This window comes from Crocodylus siamensis, chromosome 4 (assembly GCF_052110815.1).
Source record: "Crocodylus siamensis isolate JL-2025a chromosome 4, ASM5211081v1, whole genome shotgun sequence".
In the NCBI taxonomy this organism is placed as follows: Eukaryota; Metazoa; Chordata; order Crocodylia; family Crocodylidae; genus Crocodylus; species Crocodylus siamensis.
In genome coordinates, this window is record NC_143398.1 from 121,119,044 (window position 1) to 121,139,594 (window position 20,551).

Sequence of the window (20,551 nt, forward strand, 5' to 3'; positions counted from 1 at the left end):
GTGTTTAAAAAAAAAAAAAAAAGCTCAAGCTTCTATTATAGACAAAAGCTGGTAAGCATCAGCTGAGTTTTGTTGGGTGTCTGTGCACATGCTGTGTGCCTAGTCTATGCTTCAGTTGTAAAATGCACTAGAGAGAGCCTGTTTCACATACCTGGCATTTTATACAGTTTTCAGCTTCCCTGTTTTCTTTCCCTTCCTCCAGGAAAAAGGTTACACCTGAGTTTGGGTTTTGTCAGCATTTTTATCTTCTCTTCCTAGCCAGAGAAAAGTGATATATACCTATGTAAAATCAGTGAGAAATGAGTTGATGGTAAGTAGATATAACCTGTCAATTAAGAGATCATGGCATAGAAATGAGATAAGTCTGTCTGCTGGGCTGAGGGGAGCAAGGCTACTTAAACTGAAGCACTTCTGTCAGAGCCACCAGTTTTATGAGCTCTGCATTTACTTATCCTCTACTACTACAGACACTCATATATGAGACAAAGGGAACTAAAATATACTACTTGGCAACACAAAATGTGTACATTCCTTCTATGATTTATTTATGATCTTTCAAAGAGCCTTAAAAACTAAATTGTATGCCTGCCAGCCATAAGTCTTCATTGTAACTCCTCGGTGGTGACAACTGGTAAAGGTAAATAGTGCTCGCTTTAAATTTATATGGTCCACATTTGGTCCTATGCAATTTGCAATATTACAGTGATATTCCGCTGGGATTTGTAGGACTGGAATGGCGGACACTGGTCTTGATGGTCCAGAGCTATGAGAGGAGATGTGGCAATTTTTGTTGTTGTTGTTTTTCAGATAAAGAGTTAATCCAAGGACATATTGCCACATATACCATGCCTAAAATACAGCATTGAAACTGCTAAATACAGAATTTCTCAAGTTTACAAAAAAGTAAAAAGCTTACCAGGATAGATTTATAGCAAACACCAAAAATAAAACAGAGGATAGGGGGTATGCTCACAGCTGACTACTTTTTTAAATAGCAAATTATTTTTTTCCAAATCCATCAAGAACAATATACTAGATATTAATTTATCTTCTACCCTTCTTCCAAAGTCTTTTACTTCAGTGTACCTACTATCTTCTACCCATCAAATTGAAGTCTTTTTCTACCTGCAGCTTCTAATCCTGCACATGCTTGGCTAGAAAGAGGAATTGGTTTGTTTTACTAGAAATGCTTGTAAAATACAAAATTTCCAAAAACTTTTAGAATCAGGCTTTACTTGAAATTATGATGAAAATTACTTCCCAAAATCCATGCCAAGGCCAAGTCTATGACATCTTTTCAGTACTAGTGCCAAACTAACCACATTAAATTATGTTTCATAATTTACCAAATTACTACCACTTTCATAATGTGCATGCAAACCATTTGTTGTCATGCCCTCATTTTCCTGCATTCAGTCATATTTCAGCATTTCTTCCTAGTCTTAATTTTACTTTACACACTAACAAGTTTAGTGCCACAAAGAATAATCAGCACATTAAATACAAGCCTGTATCTTCTGGAGAAGTAATTGCCAATAATCTAAAATGCCTACAAATTCCTGCTGTTTTACACTCAGCATATGCAAATTTTACTGACCAATTATTTTATCTTCATTTTTTTCATTTCAATACATATTACTTTAAGTAACAGGACACAACTCAACTAGCAAAACATAAAATCCCAGTTTACATGGGACAAGGTGCAATCCAGATACATCCTGAATTTTGATGAAGTTGCTATGTGTCTGGGTCCATCTAGCTACATATATAATGAACTTAAAAATACATGTATGAACTCAGTGAAAAAAAGAAACCAGCAAGTATAAAATGTTGTGTATTTAACCATAGGCACAATAGTCAGGGATACACCTTCCTAATCAATAGCTTTCTAAAGCCTGCACTGGGCAGTGAGAACACATGAACACCCTACCAACAAACCCCATGCTGTTAACTGGGATGTGTGTGTTTACAGGTTATTACACATTTAAACATTTTCTCTCTGTCCAATGCACACAGCTTCCTGCTAATCCTGGCTGTTATTGAGTTATCTTACATGGTCAATCATTTGTACTAAATGGGGAGAAAAATTAGGTTAATAAAGGGGCTGCAAGAGGCATAAAGGATAGCACCCAGTGAGAGTCAAGCACTTGGAATTTTTCTTAGAATTATTTTTAAATGTCAGCAAATAATCACAATTGAAGCTGAACAACATGTTGCAGATTCCAGAAAAGGCCACCTGGCACCAGTATTTTAATAATCTGTCTTTCCTTTGCTCCCATGCTGAAATTTAAAAAGGAGCCCAGCTGTCAATTAGCGTAAAATCACCATAACACTCTTCAACATTATTGAGTCTAGACCAACATACACCAGTCCAGGGTTTAGCTCTATATTTGAGGTGTGTTCTTCTCTGTCTGCCCAACACTGATTTATTTCCTTTTTCAGTGATGATAAACCAATAAAAATGTCTTGCTTCCCTCTTGGCTTAATCCCATGATCATCTAAGCAAGTGGTTCCCAACCTTTTTGTACCAGGACACATCTGTAAACACCAATGGCCAGTCCCGACTCAGTGCCCCTCACTCCTGAGCAGCTGCTGCCTACGCCCAGGTCCTCAGTGTGTGGGGGCAGAGGGTGGGTGTGTGGGACAAGGGTAATGTGTGTACATCATGGGGCCCCCAAGCAGTCCCTTGCAGGCTGGAACTCTGCCAGCCTGCAAGGGACAACTCACAGCTTCCCATTTTCCTTCTTTAAAAGGAGAATCCATTTTTAAAGTTTGTTCAGTTTCTGTTTTCTTTGCATAAAAAGTAGACATGCCTAAATGACTAGATACACTTCTCACAAAAAGCACTGATCTTAAAAAACAGATTCCAGGTCTATATAGAGGCTATATTCTAAGCCTGAAGCACTTATGAATCTTGGTATAAGGATAAAAAGTAACATTTCTACCACTGCTCCACATGCTAGTGTCCTCTGCAAAGAAGCACAAGCTCCAACAGATCATTGGAGAATGCTGCCACAGTCTATCCCAGCACAGACTGGAGCAGAGGGATGTGATCATCCCTCAGAAAATGGCAGACATCACACTGGCTCTACTCCAGTCTGTTTTAAAGTCAGTCTCAAGTACACCAAACTTTTTCTACAGTCTGAGTGTCAAATTTATTTTTATTTAGCAAAACAACTGTGTGTACAATCCCCAAATAATGTAATGCAAAATAACCCCAAAGAAATCTGTTCAAATACCAAGAAATGTTACTATTGGAATTTAGTACTCAATCCTGTTGAATGCTCTTGAAAATCCTACCCTTAAACTATCCAACTGAAATAAAAAAAACAAAAGGAATTTAAAATCTGGCATCAGTTTCCAAAAGTTAAATTAAGATTAGCATTTCCATTCTCGTATGTGAACAAATGGTCTAATTTAATTTTCCTATCATGAGAAGCAGTGCTTTTTGTCTATATGGAAGTTGTAAGTGCATCTAATACAAAAGTATCTTATACCATCATATGTCAGGTGTAAAATAAAGATGGCAAAAAGGCAACAAAAACAAAAGGACTTGCACTTCAGTTACTACCTTCATATCATCAGATACATATTACTTTGAGCATGGCCACATAAACAAACTACTGGAAGATAAGAGAGTTATAGTGCATCAGCTATTCTATGATAACCTTATGCCTGCTCTCAATCCACCACAGAAAGAATGGCGAGTTGTCTTTTGTCATCTCTCAATTCCAGCAAGGCAAGAGCATGCATACAGGCTATTATTGGTGAAAGTGATTTCCACTCCATTCTAACTGCACAGTAATTTGCTTGCTCATGCTCTTTGATATAAAGCTTTTGTGTTTTTCCTCCCTTTACCTACTTACCACTGAGATACTAGATATTTTTGTCAGTTTTTTGGGGGGGGAGAAGACAGCCAGGAATTGGACATACTTGTTTTCCACTGACAGTTCAGCAGAATAATACATAACATTTGGATTTTAAATAATACAGTAACTAAAACATAACTTATACTTATGTACTGGGTTTTCCACACAGAAGCAAATAAGACAGGATGCTGAATGTACTTTTCTTTCTAAAACTCAATCAAGAACCACTATCTGGTCATTGTCATCCTTCTCAAGTTTAAACTTCTTTGCTTTTAAGTCGCTCTCATCGCCAGAGCATTTATGCTCCTTTGTCTTCTTTGCAGCTGAGTTTTGGACCGTCCCTGAAGTGCTACGTGCTTTTCCACCAGTCCCTTCAGAGAAAGAAGGCCGAGGAGATTTGAGCTGAGAATTAGAAATAAAGCTCAGTTAAAGTACTCAGCTTCTCCTCCTCCTCCCCCCTCTTCTTAAAAAGAAGGCAATTATACACAACACACTGTAAAACTCAAAGTCTAATTATTGCAGAGCAAAGTAGACATTTTCTCTTTTGGTGGCCACAGACCATTTTGAGCCCCACTCCTCTGTCTGTTCATAACAACACCTGTGGGTGGTTCCTTTGGCACAAATTTTTTCAAGGGTGAAATATGTGGGTCAGAACTGACAGTGCATCATCCTCCCCACAGTACCTAGCACATACCGAAAAACTGATACAGCTGATCCAAGATTTGCTTATAACATCAGTCACAACATCTAAAACAAATGCATATGATATAACCCTGACAAATATTCTGAGACATTATGAAGTAGAATAGTTGATATTTTCCAGACTAATCACTACAGCAATTATTTCCTCCACCCATAACAATGTAGCTTCACTGCAAACAGTCTCTACAGCACAAGAACGGATCACAGGTCTGACTGCCAGTTTGTGATCATATTAAACACAGTTCTTACATAAGCAAGATATGACAGGCAAACATGCATGTCCAAATACATGTAAAATTTAAGTGGTACTCAATTTTATACATCCCACTGGTTTTCTACTTTGTCTTAATTGGGGTTGGGGGAACAAGCAAAAAAACTGATTAAATTGTATACAACAGTAATTATAATAATACTTCGTATAAATGTAAACGCAGACAAATTCTTGTCATATGACATGTTATAAAACCTTAACATGACTGAAATTGGTAGTCTTACTAGGGATTTGGATAGGTGTAACTTAAAATATATCTCTTGGGCCTTTGAGTTATTGTCAAAATAGATTTCAAATACAGTTAAGCACCACTACACTCCTTAATGTGGAACCCATGCCCAATTAAAGCTGTTATCTTCACACTGAGAGTTGTTTTTATTTTGCAGAATGGCAAAAACTATGTTTTTACTGATATTAGGTTTCTAAATATAGATCACTTATGTAAATCACATATTATAAACAGCGAAATGATGAATAAACCCTCTCAGTTCAAATTTAAAAAATAAAAAACAAAGACAAATGATACTTCAGAAGAGGTTCTTTGCATCTTAAGATCATTAATTAAAAAGCTGCTATCACAGAAAGATCAAAACAAACATATTTAACAAGGCATCAGAAGTATACTGCTAAAAACATCCCTAATAATATGGAGAGTAACCAGCTATGGTAAATCCAAATAAAAATAATCATGCAAAAAGTCAGTGTAAATACCTTGATTGCACTTTTCCTGTCTAGTCTCCCTTGCATGGTAATGACATGTGCTTCATTTTTCAGCAGGTTAGCTTTCGGGCCTATCTTCAAGTAGGATATTGTAGCAAAAGCTGTGAAACTGAAATCCTCTCTGCAAAAATTAATACAGAGTAAGATTTTAGAACTGGAATAATGTAAGAAGAAAATATGGATATAGTTAAAACTTATGAGCGAATGCCCCCCACTGCACCTTGATTCTGATTTACCTATTCTAGCAACCGTTTACTAACTTTTTTAAATTCATGTCTGATTAGGTGTACAGAATTTACGTTTATCTGGAACGTGTGTGGCTGTCTACGTGTCCTCGGTATTTCAAGGGTAAAATATATGGGTCAGAACTGACAGTGCACTAACTGTTCTCTGTGTTTCTATATTTCCTTAAAGCCTCTTTCCTCACCAAACCCCCATCTCTACAATAAGCTCTACAGGAGCAGACTCCTTTGTCTTCCTCACCTCTATGCAGTCAAGGTAGTGCAGCAGCTGACTTGCCAAAAAAGTGGAACTTACTGCAAGTTTGAGGACTGTGATTAAAAACTGTCCATAGCCAAAGCTGCAAGAAGCAGAAAAAAAATGGTATTTCATGCTACAGATTTCTATTTTTATCTCTTTAATTTTCCAATTTCTCTCTCCAAGAAAAATAACCTGTCATTTATTTTAGTCCTGGAAAACATTCTTCTGTGCTAAATTTTTTATAGACAATCAATGCACTTCTGAAATGAAGGTACTGCTATAGCATCCATAATTATATTATATAGAAATAACTAACATTTCAAAGGAAGGGTTAGTACTGTAGACACTGTCATACATACTTCAGATACTGCTGCAGTATTAAATGAGCAACAATCCTCTCCAGTTCATCACGAGGGAATTTTGGGGAAACAACATCAGCAACTCGTAACTTGGACAAACCCTTCCCCAGCCAAGCATCAATTAACTTCAGTGGGGTGAGTTTTTCCCTCATGTTATCTGCTTGCTCCAATATCTTGATTAGATCCCTGCAGCATCCAGTTACATCCATTTTCTCAAATGCTACAAGGAAAAGCAGCAAATTATTTAAAACAAAGTACACTCTGCCAGTTGTGTGGCATTCTTTTTTACTAAACTAAACACGTTATATAGCTTTTATATTCCTTCCTTTGATCTGGAGTAGGTTTTTGATTAATACTGTATATTAAGAGTTCCACTGATGTTCATTTTTAATTATTAAAGGTTGGATCCTTCAGAGATGTTCACATATGTTTAAACTTTACACACCATCACAAAAACTTCAGTGAAATTATTGCCAGGGCATAAAATTAAGCACATATTTAAATCTACAAACATTTAGGTTCAAATATATATATTGTTTTATCAATCCATCTAAAATGTTTCTAAATCACTGGTTAAGTGGTAGTGGTTGCAGCTGTGTTGGTTTAAAGACATAGGCAGACAAGGTTCTTTGGGTAAATCCGATATCTTTTATTAGACCAACTAAAATAGAACAATTCTTCATTGCAAGCTTGCAAAGAAGAATTTTTCCAACTATTTTATAGCTGGTCTAACAAACAACAGCTTTTTAGGGTTCACGTTCCATCTAGAATTCTGGACCTCTCAAAACTACCTTATCATAGAATTAGAAGGGACTTCTGGAGGTCATCTAGTCCAACCCCCGAATTTTTAGCCAAGCAAGGACCATACATTGAGACTTAAGATCACTTGCCAACACCCAGACTTGAACTGCTTCCCTTCTGCTTACCAGATTGACACTCAAGCCCTTCTGCCACAGAACAAGATGCCCAACTAGAATGGGAATAAGGACAAATGTTAACTTTTCAAGTAATAAAGCTGACATCCATCTAGTCTCAAATGGATTTCTTAGCAATTTGGCATGCACAAATCTCCTAAATTACAGCAGCAAAATAAAGTTAAATCATATAGCCAAATGAGATTTGACTTAGGAGTATGATCAACCTTTCAAATGCATTTGTCGCTTTTATGTCTCTCTCTCCTTTTTTTTTTTTTTTTTTTTTTTTTTTTTTTTTTACAGACTTGATTGTCAACTCGTTGTTCTGGAAGTGGTTCATTTTCCCCCATTCATACTTACTACAGAACACATATGGAGCAAACTAAAATTATACTGAATTTACAGACTACAGATGAGACATTCTTCCTCCCAAGTAGTTTAAAAACCAAAACAAAGGAGGAAAACACAAGTTGTAATTGTACAAAGTTTTGTCAGACAAATTTATTCCCACAGCAGAAAGAGTAAAAGTGGCTGAAAGACACACTGTAAGCTGTCACAGAAAGAAGCGTACATGTTTCATGGCAATATTTACCAACTAAAGTAATTTTTTCAAAAGGCTTAACAACATATTCAAATATCCTAAGAACTGAAAAAGAAATCAGACAAGCTTATCCTTCAAATGGCTCTCACTGATTAGTTCCTATTGGACATGGGTCCCAACTTCCATGTTTGGGCAACACAGAGCCACAGATCAAATTTGCAATTCAGGCATCATCTCTATTAATGTAGTCAGACAAAGGAAGTCAACCATCTTCAGACTCTCCCAAACCATCATTTGAAAAAAAAAAATCAACTAAAGTACATGAGGAAGAAATGTAGGCTAGTGATGATCAGAACAAGAAAATGCAGACTGCTGTTCTATTACAAACTCAACAACTACTTACAAGACTGTTGTAAACTTGGCAGGTTTTCATGCAGACAAAGCTATTGCCTCTCAGAATTCTTTACCTGGACGTGCCAGGTAAATAACAGCACTCTTGTATTTAGTAAAAAACTGCCAAAATTACAGTTGCCTCTGCAATCTCAATTCACCAATTCTTCTGTATATATGCATTAGGATAGAATCTTAATTACAGGATTACATTTTTTCTATAAGACCAGTCTCAGATCTGTGCAGTGTGTGGATGGTGTTCATTTAATGAGTGGTCACTGCATACTTTATTTTCTGTTTATTATTCAATATCTTGCTCTAAGGCCTTACTGACTGTAAATTATTCAAACCCCAGCTTTGAACAAAGAATTATACAACTGTAGGCTTTCCTACAGCATTGATGCCCACAGATTTGCGAGGCCCAATTTGAGTTGCTTAACACCAAATTTTTCAAAGCACTCAGCAAACTATAGCACTTGAGACATTTAATGCACAACTCCCGCATTCTGAAAGTGATTCCTGAGTCTCAAGCTATGCCCAGTTAATGCTGACCTGTACAAAACTTGGTTGAAGTAACCTGCCTAGCATCCTGTGGGAATTCAGTAACCACATTAGGGACACATTCCAATCCTCTATGTTTACAAACAACTGTCTGAATAAGGCCATTCTCTCTCTTCCTTGCATTAACTCCATTCTCTTCCCCTAGTTCAAGTCTTGTCCCCTTTCCCATAAGCCAGGTACCTTCCTTCTTTGTACACTTTGGGTACTAGCAGGACGAGTCAGAATTCCTACTCTCAACAGTGGAGCTCAGCAAAGACCCCGACCTGGACCAGGTATTACAGGAAAATCAATTAATTAAGCATGCTCAACTCCAAGAGAGTTGGGGCTCAGAAAGACATTCTCTGCAACAGCTGCTCCAGGGTGGTACCTTGCCTGGATGGTATGTGTTTAGTCTAATTTACCTGGATGGTACGTGTTTAGTCTAATTTACTAATAGAAACTTGTAGAGCTTGAACCAGTCTGGCATATACGGAATCCTCAGATATTTTAATTGCTAAATGCCAAGAAGCATCTACAGGCCATATGCAATCAGTGTTTTTTCACATGTTTATAACTTGGTCAAATTTGGGCAGATTCTTAAGGGAACAGCAAAGCTAGGGACAGAAGTTACACAAACGGGTATAAGTGATTGCAAATTGTGTCAAATCTGTAACATAACAGAAGTTCAATGCACGTAAACTGCTTTCAAAATGATTGAAACCAGTTGAAGATAAACATGGATGGATGTAGTATCAGACTTAACTGATTTAAGTTAAATCAGTTTATTGAACTTGTCTCAAATCCCCTGCAGGTTCAAGTTGACTCTCAGTACCCCAGCATCCCAGGATATTTTGCACCTCCCCTGCAAATCCCTCCTTGCAGGATGAGCAGTCTAGTCTTGGACCAAGCTGTCTGCTCCAGCTGAGCTGGGAGGTGTGTTATAGTGCTAATGCCACTGCAGGCATTTGGCTGTATTTCCAGAATCAGAAGTGAATGTCCGTTCACTTGCTTACTGGTTCAATTTGCACAATTTAAACTAACCTGTGAAGATTAATTCAATTCAGCCTCAGGGTTTTTGACTGTCCGTACTTAGCCCTAAAGGCTTATCCCATAGACAAAAGGCCACTCTCTTCCCCTAGTGTTATTCCAAATTACTTCTCAAAGAAAAGTCTGCCAGGAATACTGGGTTTTTTTGTTTTTTTAAACTTAGAGGAAAAATATATATATATTTTTTTCACTAGCTTTATTTTCCAAAACAGCAGAAATATTCTGGCTGAGCCTGAAAAACCATGTGAAGCACATACCTTAGAAGAGTTCAGCCCTAACTGTTAAAGAGTGGCAAAGTTAAGCAACTGAAAATAGTTCTTTACAAGGGGAAGTTGCAGGCAACTATGATTACAAATGCTGGAATCTGTCTAACATGGCCATTTTCCCTGCTTTCTACTTCTAGTCGTTAACTCCTTTTACTTACATTTCTCTCTACAGCAGTTATCACACATTTTGTTGCAGTTTGCAGAATCCCACACTTCATCAAAATGATAAGCTATCAGTACCCGGCGACACCTGGAAGGATATATTTTTTGAATGGGAAGAACAGTAAGTGAGATTATAAAATATGAAGGGACATATTTATTAGATCATATCAATATAGAGATGGCCACTTGTTTTGAGGTAAGGCAGATTCTTTCAAGTAAAAAGGCTCACTCAAAAAGTCAAGATGTAAAATATTCTTTGTCAATTATGCAAACAATACAATGTTACAAATATCCTTGTAACTGCTATAACTACTGTTGTATAAAGAGCTTAGCTGAATTAGGAAAAAAGATCAAATACATAAAAGCAAACATCAAACAGCAGCAGCTTCCAAGATGAAAATAAGGTTATTAATTGATATTCCGACTGTGGAAGCTTTATCCCCTACCCCAGCAATAACTAACTGGCAGAGTTCTTTCCATAGGCAAGGAAAGAAATTCTACCTTCCCCAAAGCACCAAAGATAATTCTGTGCAAGAGGCAGAATACCAGTTTAAACAGACCAACAGTCTGATCGTTATACATCGATCTCAGAGAGAAACAAAGCAAAGTTAAAGTCCCGTGCCTCTCAGCCTTTCCTCACAAGGCCTGCTTTCTTGCCCTCTGATCATGCACGTGGCTCTCCACTGGACTGTAAAACCTGGCATTTATGATTGCTCCTAAAAAAATGTTTACGAAGGGAAACACTATCTTTTATAAAAATGGGGATTTTTTTTTAATATATATTTTTTTTTAATAAAACTTACCCACTTACGTTGTGGCAGTAAGATACCATATCATAGAGTTTCTGTTGCCCTACATTCTCCATCACAACCATGGTGCTGATTCTGAAGATATCTCCAAAACCATAATATAAAATGCAGTCAGCTTTCTGGTCATCGCGACCTGAAATGCATTTGAAACAGACTTTAGACTTTACATAATTTAGGACCAAAATAAAAAGATATGAACATACAGTACTAAGGATGCTTGCTTGCTTGCTAGCTAGCTACTCTGTGATACACCCTGTCCATGTTTACGCGCACGTGTGGATGCTTACTACTCTATCAAAAACCCTGCTCATATTTATGTGCACGTGCATGCAAGTGCGTGTCTCACTGTATGACAGAATTCAGCAGATCAGATCAACTAACAGGACTTTAGGAATTTAACAAAAAGGTTAGAAGCAGAAAGGCAGATTGACCACATTCTTCTATAAACATAATAAAACATAAGGGCTAGTTAATACTTAAAAGTAACATTCATATTTTGCTCCCAAGCAAACTGCAAAATTTACAGAATAAAATGTGTCACCTTCCAATGGATGAATACAGTCATAATGTACAACTGAAAGTCAACAGAAGCAGAGAGTTAAGCCTAACGTGTCCTCCTAGGGGGAGAGGAGGGTTTGGTTGTTGTTATTGTTTTTTTGGGTTTGTTTGTTTTTTAAAGATGCCATCCTAAAAGTGTACTGAAATGCAATTTAAGAGATTTGCCAGCTACACAATACCAGCTACTTTCTAAGGGATTCAAGCCAAGCAATAAAAAGAGAATTTAATAGGAAGACAGTTGTTTAACTGCCAGGATATCAGCAGCTACTAAAACCTGAGCGCTCAAATACTGCTATCACCTTGTGTAAAATTATTTAAAAGCATCCTTTTAAAAAAGCAATTACGTGTAATGAGTAGTCAGGGCAGGCAGGCAGGGAAATTGTAGTTTAGAAGCTATTTGTAAGTTTGTCACAGAAGCAGCCTGTGCTTTAAAACAACGCAGAAAACAGAAAATTAAAAAAAACTCAGAAGGACCACATGCTTATTTACATTAAGGCTGCTTTCCACCATTCTGTAGTGCAAGAGGACTACACTGCAAGTATAAATTTACACTCACTTTAAAGCCACTTTACAATGCTAGTGGTATGAAGCAGCTTTGGTGTAAATGAGAACTAGTTCCAAAGCACAATGCCTGAATCAACCTATTGCAACTACAAGATACAACTGTGCCCTTTGCCAGCACGTGACATTTTCACAATACCTGCACGCCCACTCTCTTGATAGTAGTTTTCCATAGATTTGCTCATCGAATGGTGAATTACAAACCTCACATCAGATTTATCGATTCCCATACCAAATGCAACGGTTGCCACTACCACCTGAAACGACAGTAATAAACTATCAGGATGCTGGTCTTACTCAGTGGGCGCGTTTACATGTGCCAACAATTCAAAACAATAAATGCCAGCACAGTTTGCGCCTGAATTTATTGCTCGCAGGCACCACATTTGAACATGCGCCCGGGACCACAGCATGTTGAGCTGGTCAGAGCAGCCGCGGCTGGCAGAGGATCCAGGGCCGGAGGGGGTCAGCCTGTCAACCATGGGCTGCTCCAACCCAGCTCAATGTGCTGCAGGGGGATTGGCTGGGACACAAGGGTGCTCCAGTGTAGGACTAGCCAGCAGGCAACACTGTCAGCATCTACACGTTTGTTGTCATGCAGTAAATAACACCGCTGCAGTATAATACTTCTGTTTACAAGTACTATCCTACAGCAGTGTTTATTAGTTTATTGCGGGCTAATAGTGTCACATGTGTAGATGCTGAGACTTTACTGCAGAGTTAATCAGTCAGTTTAACAGTAAATGTCTAATGCAGATACATGAAGTCGGATTAACCTCAGTGGAGAATTTATACGTGACCTGGATTTTATTGGCTGCCCATTGCCTGTGAATTGAGGTCTTATCCTTAGCATCCATATTTGCATGGTACGTTCCTGCCTTAATTCCCAGCTTCTGCAAGCTAAAGGTGACCTGCTCTGAGTCCTTCTGGGAGAAGCAGTAGATAATTCCTGCACACACAAAAAAAACATAAGAAGATTTTTTTTAAAAAATGTTTACCATATATAATAAAATGCAAAGTCTGTTTGTATGCAAGGTGCAGGATTTAGTAGCCTTGAAAATAACATACAATATCTCATCTGTGCAAAAAAATAATTTTTTTTTGTGCCACCTTAACATCAGCCATCTAAAGGATTCTCTCAAGTGCAGAGAAAATAATTCAGTCTCCATATCAATTCTAATTTTAGACTGTATAATAGACAAAGAACATGAGTACAAATTAGGAACATAATGATCAAGGGAGAGAATGCTTACTCTTGGAAATAAACGGAGATTTTAAATTAGTTTCCGTGTTTTTTGGGGGGGTTTTTTAAGCTATTGACGAATCTGTACTGGGGTTAAAGAACTCTACAAGCAAAACTGAGTTTGAAGTACTCTCAGACCTATTACCATCACCATTTTACAATGGAGTAGGTATTTTTCACTTGTTACGTCTTAACATTTCAATTTCCATTCGTTTTCAGCTCCCAGTTGGAACTTCTATCTCTGCTACACATGCTTAAGCCTCGGGGGGGGGGGGGGGGGGTCGTCCTCCCTACAGACCCTCACAGTAACCATGTGCGACTAGTTTGCTCTTTCACCATCATCAAAGAGTGGTTCACCATCTTTCAGCTCTTTCACCATCATTCAAAGAATGTTCTAGCCCTGAGCTCAAGGGATGAAGCCAATCTTACCCTGTAATTACTGCTCTGGCTGGGATTGGGAACAGGTACTGAAATGGACAGCGAAGAGCTTACGCTTAATGACTGTTACTAATATCCAGAAGGCACATTTGATTCATATGCAAGAAGTCACAAACCAGACCGGGAGGCAGGGAAAGTAGTATGTTGGGAGAAAAATTTTTGAAAGGACTGGGGAGGTTACGGAAGGGAAAGTATGATTGGGACCAAGGAGGTGAGCAATACATAATTTGGTTCCACCTGTGAAAGAGTGACTTGCCCAACCTGCACAGAAAATCTGTTCCCAAAGTAAGGATATACTGCTGTCCTGAAAAATTAGTTTTTACCACCCTGACAAGTCTTTTCTCTTCCTGCAATCCCTGCTTCATTTACTACATACAATACCACTTGTACAACGAGTAAAACAGGGAGCCCCACACAAACTCTCATTCACAACACAAATCCAGTGCCAAAGCAGCTCATCCTGTATGCTGAACAAAGTCAGGATCCTGCAGGGAAAATAGTTTTGATCATGTAATTAAAGACAAGACAGACTAACAGCAAGGCACATGAAGATGCTGATATACAATTTAGTAAAAATTTAAAAAACAATACAAAATTAACCATAAAAATTGCTAGTTAATAGAAGGGATCTTTATTAAAAAGATAAGCAGCTGTCCTCAATTCTGCTAATACATTGGAGCAGTACCATAAAACAGAAGCCTGCTTGAAAAGAATAACGTCTTACACAATTATCGCTTACCTTACCTGAAAAAGACAACACTGTTTTTATATGGTTTACCTGAGAGCCCTTTGTATCTTCCATGGATGATCCTAACAATCTCTTCCATGAAGTCCTCAGCATTTGAAGGCTTTTGCCGAACCTAAAAAAATAAAAAGAATACATATGTTACTGATAAATTGCAAAGGTGTTCAAGAGCAATTCACCCAGTTTCCCACATAGTCCTCTTATCATACAACACTTAGAACAGCAAACTCAGTTCCTCTGCTCTTTGACTAAGATCAATTTATCTTGCACCAAGGTATTTATGTATTCCAATTACTTTTTAGTTGGACCCAATGGGCTTTCTATGAAATTGCCAATTTTCAATATTGAACCAGCTAAAGAGTTACATACTTGGGAAATCTAAAGGAGTTTGTGTTGAGCTATGATTTGCTTAGACTATAGCACCAATTCCCAACCAGGCACCTTGGGGTGTGCCACAAGGTATCAAGAGAGAAAGAAGCAGGTAAGTACAGGCCCAGGTAGGTCCTTGCCTGGTCAATCCCCCACCTCCACTGCCCAGCATCTCTGCAAGGAGGTAAGCACTGTAATATATAAACTGGTTTTTGAAAGTGGGTTCTACTCAACTCATGAAAGTCATGGCAGTATGCCTTGAATCTGATACAGAGAGCCTCGAGTCCAAAAAGGTTGAGAAACACTGGACTATAGCATAGCTAAGAACAAGTACATGCACATGGTCATAACATCTGCTACTCTGCACAGACATAGGTAAGATACATTCATGTCAGTCTGATGATTTAAAAAACAAAAATAAAACAGACCAAGAACAATATCAGAAAAGGAAATATTGTAATTTGATTAAGAGCAGACATAGCCATAAAACCTGACTACATGCAGTTGATCAAGACGTTTCTAAGCCAAACTCCTCATCTCTTTCCTGTGTCCTTACATCCCACTTCTATTTTTTTTTTCATTTTTTTAAATTTCCCCAGTCAAGTAATATTGAAAAAGTCAAAAGAAATGAACTGCCAAAGACTTAGCTTAGTAAAGCTCTCTAATAAAAATTAGAGCCATCTAATAAAAAAATTATAGCTAATCAATGATTATCTTTCAATAAAGACTAAATACTTTTTAGAACACTATCCTGGAAATAAAACCAGGCCATGGGAAAAGATGATTTTCAAAGGCTGCATGAACAGTAGGGAGTCACCCTCTTACTTAAAACCATAACAACTAACTTTAGTGACTGTGAAACACTTTCCTCAGACTATTTAAAACAAACAAACAAACACACAAAAAAATCCTCACTTAGAAAATGAAATATACTGCTTTGCGTTTCTGTAACACCGAGTATAGTGATGTCCTGATCCATGACAGGGGCCTCTACTCCACAAAATGAGAAGGAAAAAAAAAAAACAACTTACTTCATAGAAAAGATTAGGCCGGTTGAAAGATGCAGTAAATGTAATGCATTTCTGAACACACAAAATTTTCTGGGCATCCTTTAAAACATGGCTTGTTGCAGTTGCTGTCAATCCAATTAATGGAGCTTTTGGAAATTGCCGTTTTAAGATACCAAGTGACTTGTAATCTACGTAAGAAAATGAGGGGAAAATATTGGTTTTGTATACAATCAGTTTCAATCTGAAGAGATGACAGTTGTGTACTACTATATCAAATCTGCAAGCTAATCACTAGTAACAAAACTCATTTACAATTCCAAACAAGGTGCTCAGCAGACTGTACAGTACTGACAGTGACAGGACTGTTCTTGTAATATATTTACAAAAGCATTCTAATTTCAGACAATACTATATACTTAAATGTACATTAGTTAAGAGAATTAGAAAACAAAATTAACAAATTAATTAAAATCTACATCAATTATATTTTGATCTGTTTAAATATAATTGCTAGCAACCAATTGCCCATATTAACAAAAAATATATTGAGCACCATCCATATACAAAATTTGCTCTGTCCATTGTATTCATAAGACAACCTTTAATGGAAATTTATTTTTTTTAAATAATAAATTTAAAAATATTGTGCAAAACCCTAGTAGACTAAGGACTCTAGTTATCTTTACATTAAACTGTAAGTTTTCTTTAACAGAATGAAAAATAACATCTGATGTACTAATTATGTACACTAAACAAAAACATGAGACCACAACAATGTAATTTTTCTTCCTGTAAATTATATTTAAAAAGGTCCAAGTTCATCCTACAAAATTTCATGATGTGGCTAATATTTGTCACCTCTAATACAAAAATAATAAGGACCATGAACACTTAAAGTCTGAAGACCAACTGGTGACAAAATGCTATATAGATTGTAATTTTCCATAGGTAGCACTTCTATATTAGAGAGGCCCACTGCAGTTTCTCCTTTCAACTGTCAGTGATATCAATCCACTGAAAGATTGCCAATGCAAGTGTCCCGGACTTGCCCGAACCTAGATCTTCGTTAAAGATATAAACCACTTTTGCATCATACCAAAGGAATTTTAAAATCTCTGAACTGCACACAAGTATTTGCTGTGCCTTGATAATTAAATGCATGTCCAAAATATGAAAGCACTTTGCCTAACTCCCAGCCTTATTCTTCCATCATTATCTAACTGCTTATATAATTCTGAATGAACATACCAGGTCTGAAGTCATGTCCCCACTGACTACAACAATGAACCTCATCCACAGCAATACGAGCAAGTCTTCCTGCTTGATAAGCTTTCTCTAATTTCGACATAAACATTTTACTTTTTGCAATTTTCTCTGGAGTCACGTAAATGAGTTTGAGCTTGGAGTTCTTATCTAACATTTCAGCATGAACCCACTTCACATGTTCCTGTTAAAAAAATCGTAATCTAGATCATTAGGACTGTGATTAGGAATAGGATGTTAGCAAATATAACATTGCTTCATTTTAGGACCAACAGGTTGTCAACCAAATTTTAGCTGAATGCATACATAGTGAACCAAATGAGACATAATGACAAGACTGTATACGAATCTGCAATGGGTCACTATAAGTAAATACACTTATCAAGCAGACTTTAATATTAGCACTAAGGCCACAGAACTTTAGAAATATTTTTCTGTACTGTATGGTGAAGTGTCTTTGTTGTTGTGCAAGATATCGTGATGTCTGTAGCATATAAAGTAATTTCACATGCAAAATAAAAACTGTCAACTTTTGTAATGGCTTTTCAGGGACTTCAGTTCTTGAAATATTTGTGCAATCTGTCACATCACATGAAAGCATTAATTAGAAGAACTCTACCACAAAATGTATGTTGACCAATTGGACAATGCAATATCAATGAAGGTCTTCCTGGCCCTTTTGACAGTGGATTTATATTCTAAAACAAATGACTTAATTACAGCTATAAAAAGTCTGCACTGCTAAGAAAATTAAGTGACATAATATTGCCCAGTATCTTTTGTCTGATTTCTGGATTAAAAGGGGAAAAAAAAATCATTTAGTAACAAAAATATCCTAATACCTGCAAAAACATTATGGCATTAGCTCAGCCCCACAACATTATGCTCATTCTATGCAAGGATTTAAAAAAAAGAAAAAAAACAAAACATGAAAACCTCCCAAAAACTAGGAGTATATTATTTTATTTTTACTGATATTATTATTAGCATCATAGAAACATTGGCAAATGGATTTTGTTCCACGACTGATACTTTGTGTGACAACTATGAAATGGTATGCTAGCAAATAAAATTATATCATCCATTTAATGACACTGAATAATATAAAATGCAAACAAGATGCTAGAAAGATGCTTAATTTTGAAAATGTTGCAAAATTACGACAGATTCTGGCAGCTAAACATACCTTGCTACTTGAAGCATTCAATGAAGATGCCGATATTCCCAGCTGCTGTAAAACCATTAGTTGATCTTCCATGAGTGAGATCAAAGGACAGATCACAAGCGTGAAACCTGTGAGAAAAAAAAAAACAATCTTGTCTCTCATCTGAAATATTAAGTTCATAAGATTTCTCTCAATTTGAACAATGCAACAAAAATCCTGTATGCACATGTGCATTTAATGCAAATACTGCAGGACTGAAGTCACAGAATGAAGTCTTCTTCCTCAAGAGCAAGTAAAGAGCAGAAAGTAGCAATGCAAGCATCCCCAAATGGTAACACCAATGCACATTAACTCTATTCTGGAGAGATTACCTACAAATAGTTCAGCTTTCATATGCATTTCATTGTAGGCTTCTTTGTTTAGGTAGCCAACAGGGGTGCTCTTAAGAATTACACATATGACCAACAAAAAAAAGAGGACTGGAAGACACCTCAGGAGGTCATCTAGTGAGTTCAACCCCCTGCTAAAGGCAGGATCATTCCTGCTTAAAGCAATCCAGTCAAGTGTTTGCTCTTGATGGCCAGTATTTTCTGCATTAACTGTGTAATACAAAGCCAAAGCATGCACTGGGTTTCAATGGAGTCACTCCAGAGTGCAAGACTTGATTAACTTCATATGCACAAACAAAGAATTTCAAAAGCAGATAACTGTAATTAGGTATCCAAGTACATATTTAAACACCTGAATAAGTCACCTGATTTTCCAACAGGCTGAATCTCTTTTAATTTAACAGTGCTTAGACATTTGGAAAATGAGATCACTTAAGTGTGGACCTGAAAAATGTAGGACCCAATTCACTAAGCACATGTCTAAATGGAATTAGTATTGAAGCCAGTAGAACTGCCCCCATATTTAGAGAGAGATCAATGCTAAAGTACCTTGGTGAACTTTAAGACCCCTATTTTTGAGAGTCCTAGCATTCAGCTCTAGTGCACATCCTCTTAGAAGTTCACCAGACACTGTTTACTATTTTATTTTTTTGAAGAGGATATAAATATATGATGGAGAATTTTGTGATATGCATCTTTATCCATTGACAACTGGATTTAAACCTCTTAACAGCAAGAGACACTAAACCAATCATCAAAACTAATAATCCCCCAAAACAGGTCACTGTGCAAAAGGCTAATTTACCTTGGGACTGAAAAATGCTAATCAATAATTTGTTTCTTTTGTTAAGAAAAGGGAAAAAAATAATTTATAAAATCTAAAAATCAATAGTCTCTTCAGAATTTAAGGGAAAAGAAAAATTGCAACAGAATACATTGTTTTTAAACAATAAAATATGTTTCTGTAGGATCTGAAGCCAAAACATTAAGAAAGGAAAATACTTAGCATTAGAGAATTAAAGTGCAAATCATGGACACTTGCACTGGTAATTCTTCAGCAGATGGAATAACATTTATAAAAGATTTATGAACGTAGCACTTTCTCTCTCCAATTAATCATACAAAATGAAAACCTGAAATCCATTTACTTTTACATGACCTTTATTCTCACATACCATCAGAACACACTGCTGGCAACTGGTAGCACAGACTCTTTCCGCCACCTGTAGGCATGACAAGAAATATATCCTTCCCTGCCATTGTAACGTTTATTGTTTCAAGTTGTAGAGACCTAAATTTCTGGAGTCTAAAGGTCCTTTGTAGTGCGGCTATGACCTTCTCAGACCACGGAAAATCTGTTAAAAAAAACCAAAAAAAAAAAGAGAAAAAATAGTGAAAATCCTTTCATAAGCAATGGCATTTAAAATATAAAACAAAAAAACAACTACAATGTGGAAGTGACTTTTTTCTGAAAGTGTCTTAATGGTATATTAAGCTAATTTTTAAAGCTCAAAAGGCATACACAAGATTTGCCTGTGTAAACTAAGTGACAGAGTGCAAAGTTATGCTTTGTATGAATTTGTTTTGCAGACCATTTGAAATTTAAACACAAAGCTTGGTGTCTTATACAGTGATTCTCAACCAGCACGCCTTGAGAACCTCTCAGGGATGCCAAACAATGTCAGCACTGTTATGTATGCAAGCATGGCTCACAAGATAAACCCAGAGATTTCACATAAG

General features: G+C 36.9%; 1 protein-coding gene across 5 annotated transcripts in view; it reads right to left on the minus strand.

The window, feature by feature from the left end:
* RECQL (RecQ like helicase) overlaps window positions 1–20,551 on the minus strand; it is a 34,840-nt gene that overhangs the window by 8,958 nt on the left and 5,331 nt on the right. For 3 of the 5 annotated variants that reach the window (XR_016441873.1, XR_016441874.1, XR_016441872.1), the window contains exons 4-15: window positions 19,987–20,166; window positions 18,444–18,550; window positions 17,243–17,441; window positions 16,016–16,182; window positions 14,649–14,730; window positions 12,990–13,138; window positions 12,329–12,446; window positions 11,065–11,203; window positions 10,258–10,349; window positions 6,402–6,621; window positions 5,554–5,683; window positions 152–4,271 (exon numbers count right to left, since the gene is read on the minus strand). Coding sequence is in view for 1 of the 5 variants with exons in the window: in XM_090043581.1 (XP_089899707.1) it covers window positions 4,083–4,271; window positions 5,554–5,683; window positions 6,402–6,621; window positions 10,258–10,349; window positions 11,065–11,203; window positions 12,329–12,446; window positions 12,990–13,138; window positions 14,649–14,730; window positions 16,016–16,182; window positions 17,243–17,441; window positions 18,444–18,550; window positions 19,987–20,166 (1,772 nt within the window). In the remaining 4 variants the exon portion in view is untranslated. Of the gene's footprint in view, window positions 1–89; window positions 4,272–5,553; window positions 5,684–6,045; window positions 6,143–6,401; window positions 6,622–10,257; window positions 10,350–11,064; window positions 11,204–12,328; window positions 12,447–12,989; window positions 13,139–14,648; window positions 14,731–16,015; window positions 16,183–17,242; window positions 17,442–18,443; window positions 18,551–19,986; window positions 20,167–20,551 lie in introns of those variants that run through there. The other 2 variants (XR_016441875.1, XM_090043581.1) reach the window with 2 other exon arrangements.